The following is a 16,728-nucleotide window of genomic DNA, read 5'->3' as shown; positions in this document are numbered from 1 at the left end:
ACAATCCAAAGGGGGAACGTAGAATTTGAAAACCATATGATAAAAATGGAATTCGAAAGGATGTCTTTTTTCCTTAGGTTTCAAAATTTGCCTGAAACTGAGAACGAAGACCTTAAGGAGACTATGACCACAATATTAGCAGAATACATCAACAGAGACAAACAACAGCTCTGGTGGGATATTGACCTGATTTATAGGATTAACTTGGCATATGCTAGAACACACAACGTTCCAAGGGAAGTTCATGTTAAATTTCTTAGAAAGACCACAAGAGATGAGGTCCTAGGTGCTCAGAGGGTGGGACCACTAAAATATAAAGACAGAGAAATAACCATTCTTAAACAGATCCCAAAGAAAGTAAGAGATAAGAGGAAGAAATATTCTTCTTTAGCAAAAAAAACTATATAATAAAGGGGTCTGGTTCAGGTGGTTATTGCCAGAGGGTATGTTGATTTTCTGGGAGGGCAGCAGAATTAGAATCAACACAGTAGTGGAAGCGGAGGCTTTCATTAAAAAACCTAGTGCCCTTCTAGACGAAACAGGGGATGGTACACAAGATATGAAGGAGGGAGGGGCCGAGGCTCGGCCAGAAGACAGGGGGGAGGATCCAACACTGAGAAGACAGGTCACAAAAATGAAGTGAAACATTATTGCAATTGTTGTTATAATGTAATTAATGGAAGTGACATAAAAATGATTGAATATATTGATGATTTAATGTAAAACCAAAACTGCCAATATCTACTCAAATGTTGATGAATTTTCCTACCTTTTTTTGTAAAAGTTACGAGACTTGGGGGGACTACCTTCCCCCGCATGATGTAGCTGTCAAACTTTTCTATACCCTTTCTTTACCCTTTTTCCTTTAAAAATTTGTAAAAACCAATAAAAATTTTCAAAAAAAAAAGCAATCACTTTTACCAGACTTAAAAGTTATACATTAGTTCTTTTTAAGCATATTAAAAGATTAACAGAGGAAAACACAATTCCACAACATCGGGAAATAAGCACAGATAATACAACTGGAAACCAGAAGTAGTACAAGCAACTATGGAACAAAAAAGGGCCAGGATACTTACTTTATCCTTTCTGCATCTGTCAAGGACTCCTACAGAAAATAAAAGGAAACAATCAAGGTTTAATTAAAAGTATGAACTATCAAACTAAATCATACTAAATGGAAAAAATAAGGACCAGTTTGGACAGTGGTTAAAGTACAAAGTCTTGAAACCAGGAGACTATGCATTCTACTCTTGCCTGAATTCAGTTGGGCCAATCACTCTCTCAACCCCAGGCAAAGTACATTTGAAATCATGCCAAGAAAACTGCAGGGACTTGTGCAAGCAGATGTCAGAGGACAAGACCAACCTAAAAATCAGATTTCTGGGAAGCCACAAATATATTTGAGAAACTGCCTACGTTAGGCTACAACTGTGGTTATGAAGGGAGGACAATTTGGATCAAGAACACAAGAGTATTCTGAACAGATCTCTCAATTACAAGGCTTATTACACAAATAGTACTTAGGATTTGTTTTATGGCAAATATATTCTTTCAGTGAAAACACAGGTTGACTTAAGCCTTTCCAGACATTTGTTTAGTCCCTTCTATCAACACAAACTATTTGACATTCAACGTATCACTATGTTGTTTTGGGATGTTAGCAAAATGCTATATTGTGCCATAAATCAGTGTTAAATCAATTACTCTGGCAATCCTATCATTAAAAAATTAAGATAAATAATGTTGCTCTTAAGGACCTAGAATATTCTTCACCAACTCCACTTTACAGAAAGGATAGTCTCACAACAAACTAGGATATTTTAAGCCAACAGAAATGAAAACATCTAAATTCAACCTCTAAATGTTATGGTTTGATAGGAATTTGAATCCAGATGTCCTCAATCGACCAAGTGTCAAAATGTACTATTGCTGAATATTTCCATTTAATTTTACTTCAAAATTATCTTTCGAGGTTTGGGAAGCTTTGAATCAGAAACCCTCAGTGGTCCTAACTTTTAACTATCATAGTTTATTATTGCTCCTTTTGTCTATGGAGATTCTCAGTCATCCAGGTGATGATTGTCCCAAAGGTGCCTTTTCAAAAAGCAACAGGACTTTCTTTGTTTTTCCTTGAAAAGAAACCTAAGAAGTTTCTTCAATTCTGACTGAATGGTGGAGGATGTATATATAAATTCTTCCATCCTCCACCATTCATTCAGAATTGAAGAAGCATATTGGATGAGAAGCGAAATGTCCTCAAGGAAAAACAAAGTCCAGTTGCTTTTGAAAAAGCACCTTTGGAATAATTGCTCCTTCTCTTCTTGCTCATTGCTACTTTCGGCATATTTGTCATATATAGAGTTGTCAAACAAGCTATTCCACACTTTTTATTCTTTGCTTTCACACAGCATTTGAATCAGAGGGAAAGGTGACCAATCAGATAGCAAGAAAGAGGAAGAGCAGACATACAAAACCATGAAAACAAAAGAAAAAAAATCATTTAGAAGACCCGATATCGTCTTAAATCAGAAATTTCAGAATCTTCTGTTAAAGCAGGGGTGTCCAAACTTGGAAACTTTAAGACTTGTGGACTTCAACTCCCAGAATTCTGGGAGTTGAAGTCCCACGAGTCTTAAAGTTCCCAAATTTGGACACCCCTGTGTTAAAGCATTTCACTTAAGAATTCTTTTCCTTGGAGGAATGGAAGATCTTAAGAACAATGCTTCAATGAAAATGTGCATTTATTAGCCTGTCTGACCCAGTAAGTAAATCATAGCAGATGCATTTAGTCTTTTAAGCTACAACTTTGAAATCTTGCAATCAGATAACAAACAACAGCAGCAGGATTTATTGTGTTACTATTCAAATTAATGCAAAAGAGGTGCTCTAGACTGACCACAGCAACAAAGGTGTGGAAAAAATACCTTGAAGAAACAAACCAAAGCAATCTAAATTTGAATATAAAGGGATATAAATTAACTGAATGTTTGAAAGGTTCCCATTTAATGGGCTGAGCTTCCTTATTAGATAATAATCTCTTTCCATAGAAGACAGGGCTAAAAAGCTTTATATTAAATCCTCAACTGAGGAACGAGGGAAAAGTTCCCTTCGGATGCTTATTGCTACAACAGATATGTATTTTAAGTGCTAGATTGGTTACTTATTCCCTCTTTCTAAACACTACCTGATTGATAGCTAAGCTGAAAGAAAAAGAAATTCTAAGTGGCATAACTACCATTCTCCTGTTTCCAACACAAGGGAGGAGAGGAGCTCTTTTTCTCTTCCAGGTAACCTCACACTAAAATGGCATGTGGCCAGGTGGATTGCAAGTCCGTACTAAGTATTCCTTTTGGTCCTGCCTTGTATCCTTCCCACCCACTGGCTAAGATATTTTCCATGAGGGTAGATGCTGCTGCTTAAAATATAATGTATGTTAGCAAACTCAATTCCACTAGGTATTGCAACTGATATTGACACAAATCCACCACCTGTTCCTCCACAGAATGAAGCTTCTTTGTGCTGACCTTCCTCACTAGAGCAAGCTTTCTCCTTTGTCTAGATGTCCTGTCCATCTCCTCTGGAGTCTTCCTATGGCAGAATATTATTTCAAGGCCCTCTCGCCTCCATTCTTCTCTTCTCTTAACTAGGCAAGGGCTTTTCTTAGCAAACTGGTTAGTGCTTTCCTTCTTCCCTTTTCGTGTGGCACATTTGGAAACTGTGAAAGACTTCTGGATTCTTTCTTCTTCACTGTCTTCATCCAAAGAATGCAAATAGACAGGACTCAGGACTCTGTGGGTGATTTCATCCAGGAACTTTGAGAACTGGAGTTTCTCCTGTCTTTTTTTGTCTTTTCGTTGAACAAACTCTGAAGAGCTAACATTGTGACATTCTGATGCATGCCTGTCATGTCTCTTGACGCAAGGTTGAGGGTCATAATACTGTTGTGATTGGTGGCTTTGGGTCAGGGTTTCTACTGAGTTGGATATTCCCAAGCTTTGAGGCTGTACATTCAGCATCTTTGTCTGCTTCAAGATGCCTTTGAGAGGTAGGTGAGTGGTTGGAATATGGAATTTCCTTGGTGCCAGTTCCTCAGCAGGTTCTTTGAACATAAGAGAACTTCTACTTTTAAAGGAGCAGATTGGCTTTTGGCCTTCATCTCCAGAAGCCATTAAGGTCTCCACATTCTGGCTCATGAACTTACTGAGCCACCTTTGGCTAGGATATTGAGAGTACTTCATACTCTGTTTCTCTACTTTCCAGCTGGGAAGTACGCCAGAAGATAGATTCAAACTCTTCAGGTTTAGCTCTGCTTTGCATCCTTCTACTTTCTTGTCACTACTTGACTCCAAAGACAAGGAAGGAAAGTTAACATTGCAAACTTCATCATACCCATCCACCTGCTGTTTAAGGTTATCTGTCCTGATACAGCTGAACCCCTTCTGCAGATACACCAGATCCTTAAGTGCCTTGATTTCAGTTACCTGATTCTGCTCTGCCAAAATCACACCATCATATTCATCACACAGAATGGGCAGCTCATGATGAATCTCACGATGTTGTGGTGGAGCCTTGCGGTAAGGCTTCTTAGAAGGTACTGTGCTTGTCATTGTCCTTCTTGCTTGATTTTCACCACAGGTCACCTGCCAACAGCAGAAATTACAAAAAAAGAGTCATAGATGCCCCCAAAAGCCAAGTATGTTTTCACGAGACAAACAAAAATCTGCTGACTCACAATAGCCATATAATCCGAGAGTGTGGGAATAGTAACTGCAGTATAAAGAAAGAGCAGAAGAAAAAACACAGCGGTGTCAGCCCAGCTAGTGAGAGCAAAAGCAGGTTCATCCTCTCACTGCGTGTGATACACACACAACACACACACACACACACACACACACACACACGGCATGTGTTCAGATTATATATAGCATATGAGAACAAACCTTGGAGCAAAATATTGATTGGGCTCTTTAGGAAAGGCCAAAAACGTTACAGGCAACAGTGACAAACTAGACAGGAGCTATTGATCTATTGCTGTCAGAGCCAACAATGACAACAGAGAATAAACTGCAGATATGAAGTATAAGACAAGCTGGAAGAGTTGTGTGCTTGAATTAATTAAAGGCAAATTATATTTGAATGGGAGAAGGACACAAACAGCCCAAAGAAACATCTGCTGTTAATGCTTCCTCAAAAGCCAAGGGCAAAGCCAAAGACGGATCCTAAATGGAAAATGCAAGCATCTCTAAAACTGAACTTGGCTATTCATACAATAGACATCAGAGTAGTGACCAGCAAATATAATAAAAATAGTCCTGCATCCATAAAATACACTAAACATAAATACTATCATATAGCAAACATTTAAAAAGCAGAAAACATACAGCAGGATAGGCTTCACCTACACAGCGATACAGTTCATTCACAAATGATAAACCAATCTCCCAGTTCCTCCTAAAATCTTATATACATATACTGTACACACACACACACACACACACACACACATTGCATAACTATATATACCAGACATTCTGTGCAGTTTCTAATAGGGATGGAGAAATAGCTAAGGCTTGTATGATCTGCTAAATTAGGCTTTCATTATCTGTGACATAGCAAAGACAGCATTTAAGTTACTGTATTACCAGATGGCACAGCAAACTTGTCAGCAAAGACGAGATGTGTCTAACTCCTTTTGGAAACCAGGCAGGCTGGCTTCAAACCAGTATGGCCATGATAATATCCCCAGAGTATTCATGGGTGCAGTAGCCTATCTCTATCACTATATACAATATATGTATATTGCATTTAAAGGGTACATAGTATGCTACTGTGTGTGCTATCATCATCCAGGATCAATACAGAATTGTCTATCGACAACAACTGCAAGCAAAACTCACTTATTTAAGTTCATACAAACAAAGGTAGAAATTACTAGCATAAATATGATTAATAAGATTGACATACCTATCTTGTAAAAGCAATGCAAAGCATTGTAAGAAACTGACAAGGAATGCTCATAGCAAAGATCAGTAAGGTCAGAAGAGGCTGGGAGGGAAAAAGAAATATAGTAAATCAGACAACACTTTGCGGAATGGAGCTTATCTCCTTTGCAAGCAAGCAGTTTCTTGTCTTATTTCCTCCTGTACAAGGAATGCATGTCCTTGAGCCAACAATGCAATAAGATCTAGTAGTCATAAGGGGCTTTGCAATCCTCAAGAACTAGCATGTTGCAATGCTTGGTTAAAGCAGACCAAGAGGTAAAGAAGGATATCAGGAGGAACACAGCATCACCAATAAATTTCACTCTGTGTAGCACCTAGACTCTTCCAAATTAAACAGAAATGTGAATGAAGCCATATTATTTCTTCTGTCCATAATTCAATAAATATCCTACCATATAAATCAAGGTATGCTACTGTATATTAGAAACAATAGTTTACTGTAACCATATAAACATGGGGAATAGCAGCAATCTCTGAGAGAGAACGAGTAAGCTAATGATCCATAAAAATTCCAGAAGAATGCAAAATCTTTGGGCTATTTCTCCCATCTTTTAATTCCACTATCTAAAAAACAAAGATTTTATTTTATTCACCAGTTGTTAGAAATTTCATAGAATTAAAATGGTTATAAATTCACTCTTCAAAGTATCATTGAGAAAACCTGTCTTATATCTATAATTTTCCTAAAACAGATTAAAGATTAACACTTAGCAACAATTTTCATTATGGGAGTCACAAAAGTGATGACCCTTGGTATCTGAATCCTGTCTTGAGAAAGCCTTTCTCTATGTCAATATTTTGCTAGTAGGAAGGATCCTGGTTCAGTAATAAGATCACATACTTTTTAGTCTATGACGTACTCACCAGTTTAAAGGATCAGTCACCCATGATAGGAAATATAGTACTGGAATAGCTGAAATTAGTTCAGATAATACTGGAGGCAAGACGGCTCTGAGTTAGCTGAACAAATACTCTGATCTAGCATAACATAGTCTCTTTGGTTCATCTCGCACATATCAGGAAAAACATGAAGCCTCCTTGAAGAAATAACTGAAATGGAATCTTATGTGGAGAGGTGCAGTCCTCAGGCCAAGGCAATGCTCATAGCTATTTAATGGATATACCGAATACCTACCAATCTGGGTTCTGATCTGAAGTCTGAAAAAGGCACTCAATCCAAGAATCTAAGAGTTGGGGGGGGGGGGGGGGGGAGAGACAACCAGTTTATGATGAATACCTCCTCTACTTCAAATATTTCAGCTTGAGGAACCTGCAAGTTATGTTGTATAAAGCACTCCCAACCCTGAAGTTGCAGAACACCTTCTGATCTAAAGTACTTTATCCATAATTGGAAATATTCTGTGATCCAAATAGGACTCTAGAGGCTCTTGCAGTTTGCAAACATTACTGTTTGTTACAAGTGGAAAATAAGGAAATATCTTTTAAAAATTAAGCTGTGATTAAGACCAAATTATAGCCAGTCATGCATATGATCAGTGGAAAATAAGCTTTTATATCCACAAGAGGAGAAAGGAAAATTCTATTCTGAGATGCCTAAGTAAAGATTTCATTTTCAAACTTTTTTTTGGGGGGGGGGGAGTGTTGTACAGTGTGCTAGTGTTAAAGCATTATTGTATAAAATATGGACCAAGTTTTAAAGGCTGGTTTCCCATTAAAGACCACTCGTGACGCCATTTTCTGTTTGTTTTTTTTAAATGAGGTTCTGAGGCACAATCCTCCCATCTTCCATGCTGAATATCTGAAGGCCTAGAAAGCAATCCGCACAAATAGTCGCTTAGACCTGCCATACTTTGTATTACAAAAAATATTTATCAATAACATTTGGTCCAAACTTAAACATGGCTAATTTGCAAATGAGACTGAAAAGATTAACTAGAAAGATCTAAAGCTTCAAGATTAATAGAACAGGAAGTCAGCAAGGCTTGTATTGGGCTAGAAAGCTGCTGAAACAAGTCTTATAGATGCCCTGCTATTGGCCTTGCCCCAACAAGTTTGTTGGCCCCTTTCCTTACTACAGTGTTTTCTTTGGGCCTCAATGAGTACAGAATAAACAATCTTACAATAGCACAGCTGGGGAAAAAGCAGCTCAAAAAAGGACTCACTCTGTTTTGCAATTCCATACAAGTAAAGAAAAACTTTCTGAGTATCTTTTTTTTTTTAATGAAACAAGATATCTATCTTATGTATGAGGAGGAAAGCAAGTATAAGACCTGTCCTGGTTAATTCCTTCTCTGAATCTTCATTTATATCCGCCAGGATTTTCTGTACTCCATGCTGTGAATAACCCCCGAGATTAATAGAATACAAATAATTCCTAATTATTTATTAGCACATCTTAGAAAACACTGTGAAAAGCCATTTTATGATCATTATTATAACTCCTTGATTTATTATGGAAATCTCTGGAAACAAAATAAATGCAACTGGTAGGAAAATCCCAAGCGAAAGCCAGTGTGTGTTGAAGTTTATTATCAACCCTGTGCTCCAAGAGATGATTTTCAGTAATATTTTATTATCACCATTATCTCTGCACTGCCCAGTGGAGCCTCTTCTAACAGCTGGTGGATTTCCCAGCCTATCTATCATAGGTAAACAAGTTAGCCTCCACTGAAGTTTATTTTAAATATATAGTAAACAGGTTGACAGTAGGACTAGTTGTATATTTTTATTGTACAAATAACAAAATGATTGGTCAATTAATGCATTTAGCATCGTATTTGGTTTTTCTTTTATCTTTAAATTTAATGCAATGGTTTTAATCCTACTTAAATTGGTTCTAGAAGAAAAGAAATACGATCTTGGTTATTCTGCAAGGTACCATTACTATCTTTCATTCTTATCATTTAAACTAAGCAAAATAGCAACATAGCCATTTTTCCCATTCTGCTAATTTAAATCAGATTGCTGAAGGACTACCCTATATTATACAGTATATGATAAATAGGGGATTTATTTCACTGAAAAGTGGTCTTTATTTTCTTTTAACTAAGGTGTACTTGTTTGCTTATTGTTTGTTCAATAATTTAAGCCAGTCCTTGATATCTGCCAATCAAAGGGCTGCCAATTAATTTTACAGCTCAGTAGAGATGTACCAAAAAGCCATCCCTGGTATAATTCCTATATATGTCAACAGTCTTATTAAACTAGAAAAAAATAGTCTTTTGAACTAAAATGGAAATGACTTTATAATGCAAAGAGAATAATCACAAATTATATATAAAGGTCATGTCAGGATTCATCATTTAATGTTTGCAAAAAGAACATTAAATACAATTTACTTTTGTAGTCAAAAGAAAATGTTTGTACTTTTGTTAGTACTGTATGCTTTCAAAGCTTTTGATTACTTAAGCTGATGTTATTGCTATAAAAAGCTACGTTCTGAAAATCCTTTATGAGTGTACTTAATTCAAATATAAGCAGATCAAACGCCATTATTTAGGGAAATAACATGTCATCAAAAAGTTTAGTCTGTTTAGGGGAATAAAGAAAGGGATTATTTTCCTTCCAATTGAATCACTAGCTAGTTTAATAAAAGCAGCAGTCAAAATAAAAAGAAATAAGATAAAAATAATCAACACAAAAACAAATTAACCATACACAGAAATTGCTTTTCATATTTAAGACTTTTAACCCCTCTAATTTTTTAAAATTTATTTACTAAATTTATGCTACCCATCTCTCCGTCAAGTAACTTTGAGAGCTGTTGGATACTTCCATGAATAATTAGGTTTATATAAAAACTCAAAAAACTCAAGATATTTTAAATTAAATACTTGGCTGGAGAAACAGGAAAAAGTTAAATTTTTTGCCCCATTAAACAATTTAGATGTTTTAATCGTAAATATTTTGGATGCATTGATTTAAAAATAAATCTGAAATACAGAAACATAGTCATTTAATTCAAATAATTAAAATAGTAAGAAACTAAAGGAGGGGGGGGGGGTTAAGTCACTACTTCTTGATTAGACACTGTCTTCCAAATCACCACCTGTTGTCTTATTTCAAATGCTGTCAAACACCCAAACTTAATAAAATGGAAAAAATAAAAAAATAAAAAATGTAGCCACAATAAAAAAAATCTAGATATAAAAAATAAAAAGTAAAAATGACATTAAACTATTAAAACTAAGGAATTCAAAATCTCTAATTTTCTCTGGGAATAGCTTCTTACAAAACAATTTGTTTCCATTAAATAAATAGATCATAATTCACAGTACACTTTATATGGCTTTTCCATAGGCTTGGTGCCCATGGGCAAAAATATTTGTTCAGCTTACTTATATATGACTGCATCTGTACAGCATCCTTTTCTGATGACTCAAATGAGTATCACAAATTTGTCAGTGGGGAAAAACTGAACGACCTACTAAAACAAGTACATTAATTCAACAGAAATATGAATGGTTTTCCCCTAAAAATAATAATTCAGGACAAAACTTTGCATTGAAGGCCAAATATCTTTGAGATTTGTTGTGTCTTTCTTTTAAAAGGAGCCAAAGGCCAGGTATCTATAATATACAAGTGGAAACACAGTACAGAATAGTATCTAATCTAAAAGCATATGGGAAATAAATTAGGGCAGGGACATTTAAATTCACTTTTGGGAAAATATATAGTTCAGGGAATTGCAGCATTATTGCCACCCCTTGATGTTTTAACAATTTCATAATGTATATGAACCTAGTGTGTTTTATGCTAAGGGCAGCATATATAAAAACTGGTACGTGTTGGAAATACTACAAGGTGAATTGTTCCATTAAGGAATTGCACTGGGAGAATAGCATTAATGGAAAGAAAGTAAGTTCTGGATTATATAGCAACAAATGCTGGAAGTTATGCATATATAAAATGTGTGTGATCTATCCATCCATCTATCTATCATCTATCTATCTATCTATCTATCTATCTATCTATCTATCTATCTATCTCTCTATCTATCTATCTATCTATCTCTCTATCTATCTATCATCTATCTATAATATATAAAATTAGAACAGTGAGTAAAAATATTTGTTAAGTAGTTTTTCTCACTTAGCAAAGGGATTCGCAAGTTACTGGATTTAAATCAACAATAGCAACAATAAAAAACCTCAAAGGCCCTATTCACTAGCAATCTTTGATGTTTATTGCCTTTTTAAAAGTTTTGTATTAATCCCTTTAAATTGCTCTACTGTACCACAAAGATCTGATCTATGTTTACTGAGAGCTGGAGTAATAAACCTTCATCAACTTCCTCGAATTTGCTTATCTATCATTTCATTGAACTGATTTTGCTTGTTATATTAAACATTATTTGCTTTAGTTCTACCTTCACCAGTCCCATCCAAAATAAAGCTTTTGGGGTACAATTGTAAGATCAGTACAAAAAGTTATAAAATCCCTGAATAGGCCTCTTATAAAATAAAGATATTTACAGACCTAAAGTAATGTCCTGTCCAAACATGTTTGTCCACATGACTTCAAAAGTAGTCTCCTAACTGCATCCAACAGCATCTGGCTGAAGGCTCCTGAAACTTGAGAAATGAAATTCTACATGAGTTACTAATCAGCCTCATACATAAAGAATTATAATAACTTGCAGGAATTAGAACTACTCTAATTCACATTTTCTAAGAGAACTAAACAAAACCCGCAAGCTACAATTCGACATGGTATTATTGGAACTCTGAAATTATCAATTTTTTAAAAAAAAATCCAGGTAGACCTGAAGCTTGATGACCATGCTACTGGAAAGAATCTTAGCTTCCTTTTATAGCCTATTTCTCTTGAATAAATTTTAGTGGTTTTGTTTTTAATTATTTTAAGCTATATGTAACTTACAAAAAGCTGCTTGGAAATGAAGATTCTTTTAAAAGCATTTCTGAACTGATTGTATTTATTTATTTGTTAAATTTATATGCTGCCCATCTTTCAACTGAAAGTGACTCTGGGCAACTCTTTTGTGTCCCATCTTTGGTTCTTTCCATTTCTAAGAAACATTTTATTTCCCTAAGAATTATTGTTTTTCTTCAGCACTCTCCATCCTGAAGTCCTTTACAAATGCTAAGAACACATGCGCAAGCACATGCACTCTGTTTCCAAAAACAACATATGCCTCTAAAAAAAGGTTCATCATGTTGCTGCAGAACTATGGGGGGAAAACATGCAACAACAGGAAGTTATACAGCTGGCTAACCAGTTACAAACAGGCAATCTTTACAGCAAAAGTTTGTAAAAGATGTTACCCAATTTAATTACGGCCAGCTTGAGAAGCAAAAGTTCAACTTATTCACATCATTTTTCAAAGCATAAGATATTCCTATAAAGTAAGTTGGCAAGTATCAGTTGAAGTCCACATATCTTACAGTTGCTAAGGTTGAGAAAAACTATGCTAGAGCAAGGAACCCTCAAAAGTTCAATTCCCATGCAATCCATGATTCCATTTTCTTTCAACTGACTGCATGCTGGCTGGGGAATTCTGGGAATTGATATCCACATGTCTTATAGTTGCCAAGAGAAGAAACACTGCTCTATCACTAATTAATCCCCCAAATGGCTTAAATCCCAAATCTATGTCAAAGTTTTAGTCATGTATTTGTTTTAACACAATTTGGCAAAACAAACTCTCTTTACATTTATGTGATAACTAGGTAAATGGTTCTCTACTCCTGAAAAATTTTCTTAAGAGACAATTTTGACAGTAATAATGCTGCATAACATACAAAAACCACAACCAGATAAATTTAATATTCACTGAAATTGTTGAGTAAGTAAATTAGCTTGTACTTACTGGTTTTAATAGCGGTCTTCACACAGAGAACTCACAGCCTAGGAGAAGAAAAAAAGAAATCAATTACATATATGTTGGCACAAAATTGACATAAGACAGTACAAGACAGTCCTGTGAATTCTGGACATATTTTATAAGGCAAGATGTGATAATGGCACTTACACTCTAATTCCAATACTTACACTAGCTACAGAATTGCAGGCAACTGCCTGCCTATTTCCCAACTATTCTTTAAACTTAAAAGCAGTATTTGAGGCAGCAATAAGAAACAGAAGATCATAAATGTCCTTAACAGAAAAAAAGATCATTGTTTATCTATGATGACCTGGAGGGTGCTATGTGGCCTGATGGCAGCTTCAATGGTTATTTTGCAGAGTTTTTAAAAAAGACACAGAAGCACACAAAACTGTCCATAATATGTAGTTTGATCCCATGTTAACCAATTTGTGCTGGCAATGAAATAGATCTGTCATATTAATTTTCCCCAGGAGAGGGTGCTTTAGTACTAGCAAAAAAGCAATGCTGTTGTCACATGGATTCATATGTATGAAGGCAGTTTTAAATAGATCAAGCCCCCAGCCACTCATTATTAATAAATCAACCTAAAAATATGGTTTCATGAATTTCTGCATAATTTATCATCATCCCAAGCAAGACACAGAGTGTCAAGGAGAACAGAGAACACACAGATACCATTTTACTTTGTTATGCATTAAAACACAGTCTACAACAGGGGTGTGAAAGTTGCGGCCCATGGCCCAGTTGCGTCATGTGCTGGCCCCACTTCAGTCCCGATACATCACATGACAACGCTGTGATGACATGAGTTTGACACCCTTGGTCTACAAGTATATCCAGAAGTCTTACAATCCCAGGAGAAACCCTGGATCCACTCTTTTGGGTATTAACCAGCAGGCATCTTACACACAGTTCTAGATACAGCTTCAAAAATATTTCTTATATTAAATTACATTATAATCCCACACAAGGTATTTATATTGCACAATGATCCTAACTTCCATCACTTTAAATTCACCTGTGACGCAATTAGTAGAAATGATTAGGTTACAATCTCTGTGAATCTTGACACAGATATTAATCTTGATCACAGTTATGTGGTCTACCATTCTATACCAAATACAAGAAGGCCCTTCTTAAGAGAAGCAAGCGCTTCCAAAATGTTAAAATACATATGTTTAATTTTAGATACTGTATTTGATTTTAAGAACGGTAAATGATGTTTGGTATATCAATCTATTAAAACAAAAATATAATGAAAGAAACTTAACTGAGAATAACATTTCAGGAAAAGACAACCCCTTCTCCCATTCCCCAAACAGCTCCATGGGTTGATCTTCTTCTATTATGTAGCCTGACAAGACCCAAACATCTGAAGCAAGGAATTATGTCATTCTCTTGATATGCAAAATACTCCTGTACTGTCAGACTGTATCCTATTTCAACATCCTTTTGCACAGGGTACCGTTTGAGAAATGTAGTAGATAACCCATCAGCAGGCACCCGGCTCTCCTCAAATGATCTTAGTCTATTAAAGAAACACTATTTCTTTTTGTGCTAGAGGTATTGGGCTGTCCTTTAGAGAGACTGTTTCTTCCTGCCGAGTTTGACCTGTTTTGGTTGTTTAACGTAAATTCAACTCCTCTGATTTCACAAGTATGGAGAAGCCTGAGTTTAAACATCGTAGTCTGCAATTGCATCTCTGAGCCCTCCTACTTGCATGCCTGCAGGCCACCAGGTGTGGCCAGGAATGGCACAAGCTACGCACTGAACACACCTTTGATGTGGAGCTGAAACCATGTAGCTGTAGGGCATGAACAGCACGCCGCCTGCCGCCATGCTGACTCTATACACAGGAATGCAGGCTTAAACCACAGGCCAAGAAAGGCAAACACACTGCATTCCACGAAAGGCACAGAACAAAAACAAGCAGCCAAGCCCACGTGTCCTCCATCCCACCTTGAAATATACCAGCTACAGGCATCCACCACTTCCTCAGTCAGGCACTGGGGAAAGCACAGGAGCTACCAACATCTGCTTTGGCATAAAATAAAGAGGATGACAGGATAATTTAAAAGTAACCAAAAAAAAAGATGTTGAAGAAACAAAAATATACCTAGGAATTTAACATTTTGAGCCAAGGACAGTTTTGTTTTGAGGGATATGAAGGATCTTCCTCGACCCAAACACAAGTTTTGTTCACAAGTTTTGTTATTGACTTAATCCACAAAGAGAAATCCAATAAGACATCAGTATTTTTTTTTTATTCTTAGGAATTGCACTCATGTCCTTCTCCCACCATGTCTGATATCTACTCTCTTCTCTACTTCAACTGCCTACTATAAACAGACAACTTCAGATCAATATAGACTAATCCAATACCTCCTCTGCTAATAGCTCATCACTATCAGAAATGTTAAGTACAAAGTCAAATAGATATTCAATACAGCAGGAAGTCTATACTTCAATTCACTCACGCAAGATGGAGGCAAAAGCTACAACGTATACACAGTGAAGATTAGAGTGTTGGTGATGTGGAGGCCGGGATGTGGGTTCACATATTCAATTATTAGCTATTTCTTCCTCTTTGCTGTGCCCCATTAATCATGAACCATGATTTTCATTCCACATGGAAAAAAGGCAACGGCAACTAAAATCTCATCCCTGGGCTTCTCTCCATGTCTCTTACTCATCATAGGATACGATCAAGCCAAAGCACTCATTAAACAGCACACAGAGAGTGCTAGATGGATCCAGCCAGGTCCCCAACGTTTATTGCCAGTGAACTCAAGCATTCTGTCTCCATGGCATACTTAGCTAACCTCAAATCCCTAACCACTGGAGGGCCTTTACTCTGGCACAATGTTTCGCCCTCCCCTCAGCTGCCCTTAAAGGGCCAATACAGGAAGTTTCCCTACTGTAGAGACAATGCCCCTTTGACTATGGACACACAGAAACAGCAGACCACGTACTTCTTCAATGCTATATTACAAAGACATTTGTAGTCAGCTCCCCATTGCTGTATATATATTACATGAAAGCCAATTTGGTCTAGCAGTTAAGTCATCAGGCTAGAAAGTGGGAGACCATAAGTTCAAGTTCCATCTTAACCATGGAAGCCAACTAAGTGACTTTGGTCCAGTCATTCTCTTTCAGCCAACCCACCTCACAGGGTTGTTTTTCTGGGGAAAATAGGAGGAGGAAGATGGATATGTTTGCTGCGTTATTTGTAAATATAACAAAGGTAGGAAATAAATAAATAAATCCATCCATCCATCCATCTATCCTTGGACACACAGGACAATTCTAGACCATCTTGATGCTTGCAGATACTAATCTGGCTACAAGATATAATGTTGCCAGGTTCTGTGCAGCAGTACTTATAACCCATTAGATGTTGATCTGCCCGTCCATAAACTAGACTTAATCTGCACTTAGTTGGTTATTTAAAAGTGCTTTATGTTGTGATAAGATTTATTTTGCCATATGCTAACTTTTTTTTACTCTACCCACTCAATTTTTTTAGACTTTTGTTTTAACATATACTTTCTCTTTTAGCTTTAAAAAAAATAAACTTAGATGTATCTTTTATGCTATTTAAACCTGTGTGCCTCACTCTCCCTATAATGGTATATTCATTATTATACATACTTTTTATATCTTTATGTTTTGATTTTTTTTACTGTCTGTTTCCCATTCTCCTTATCCTGGACTATGACAATAAGTATTTGAGTCATGTATTCATCATCAAGACAGGTTTCCAGAGAAGTGTCTAATTCTGAGAATCATCACTACTGCCCTTCTGTATAAAATTGTTCTAAATATAAGTTACAAACTCTAGTTGAATTATGAAGCTTCTTGTGTGGCTTTACTGCGACTCAGACTTGATTGATTTGACTTATAGGAAAGCCCATA

General features: G+C 36.2%; 1 protein-coding gene across 1 annotated transcript in view; it reads right to left on the bottom strand.

Annotated features, from left to right (window-relative positions):
- The window catches only part of TJAP1 (tight junction associated protein 1), a 69,639-nt gene that overhangs the window by 25,528 nt on the left and 27,383 nt on the right, over positions 1 to 16,728 (bottom strand). Inside the window, 5 exon segments of the mRNA XM_081943592.1 lie at positions 1,080 to 1,108; positions 4,485 to 4,643; positions 7,141 to 7,189; positions 11,445 to 11,539; positions 12,796 to 12,833. Of these exon segments, the coding sequence (XP_081799718.1) occupies positions 1,080 to 1,108; positions 4,485 to 4,610 (155 nt within the window). The 5' untranslated portion in view covers positions 4,611 to 4,643; positions 7,141 to 7,189; positions 11,445 to 11,539; positions 12,796 to 12,833.

Source organism: Natrix helvetica (genome assembly GCF_964273705.1).
Source record: "Natrix helvetica genome assembly, chromosome: 2".
Lineage (NCBI taxonomy): Eukaryota > Metazoa > Chordata > Lepidosauria > Squamata > Natricidae > Natrix > Natrix helvetica.
Note: the sequence above shows the minus strand (reverse complement) of the source record. Positions and strands in the feature narration are given on the sequence as shown.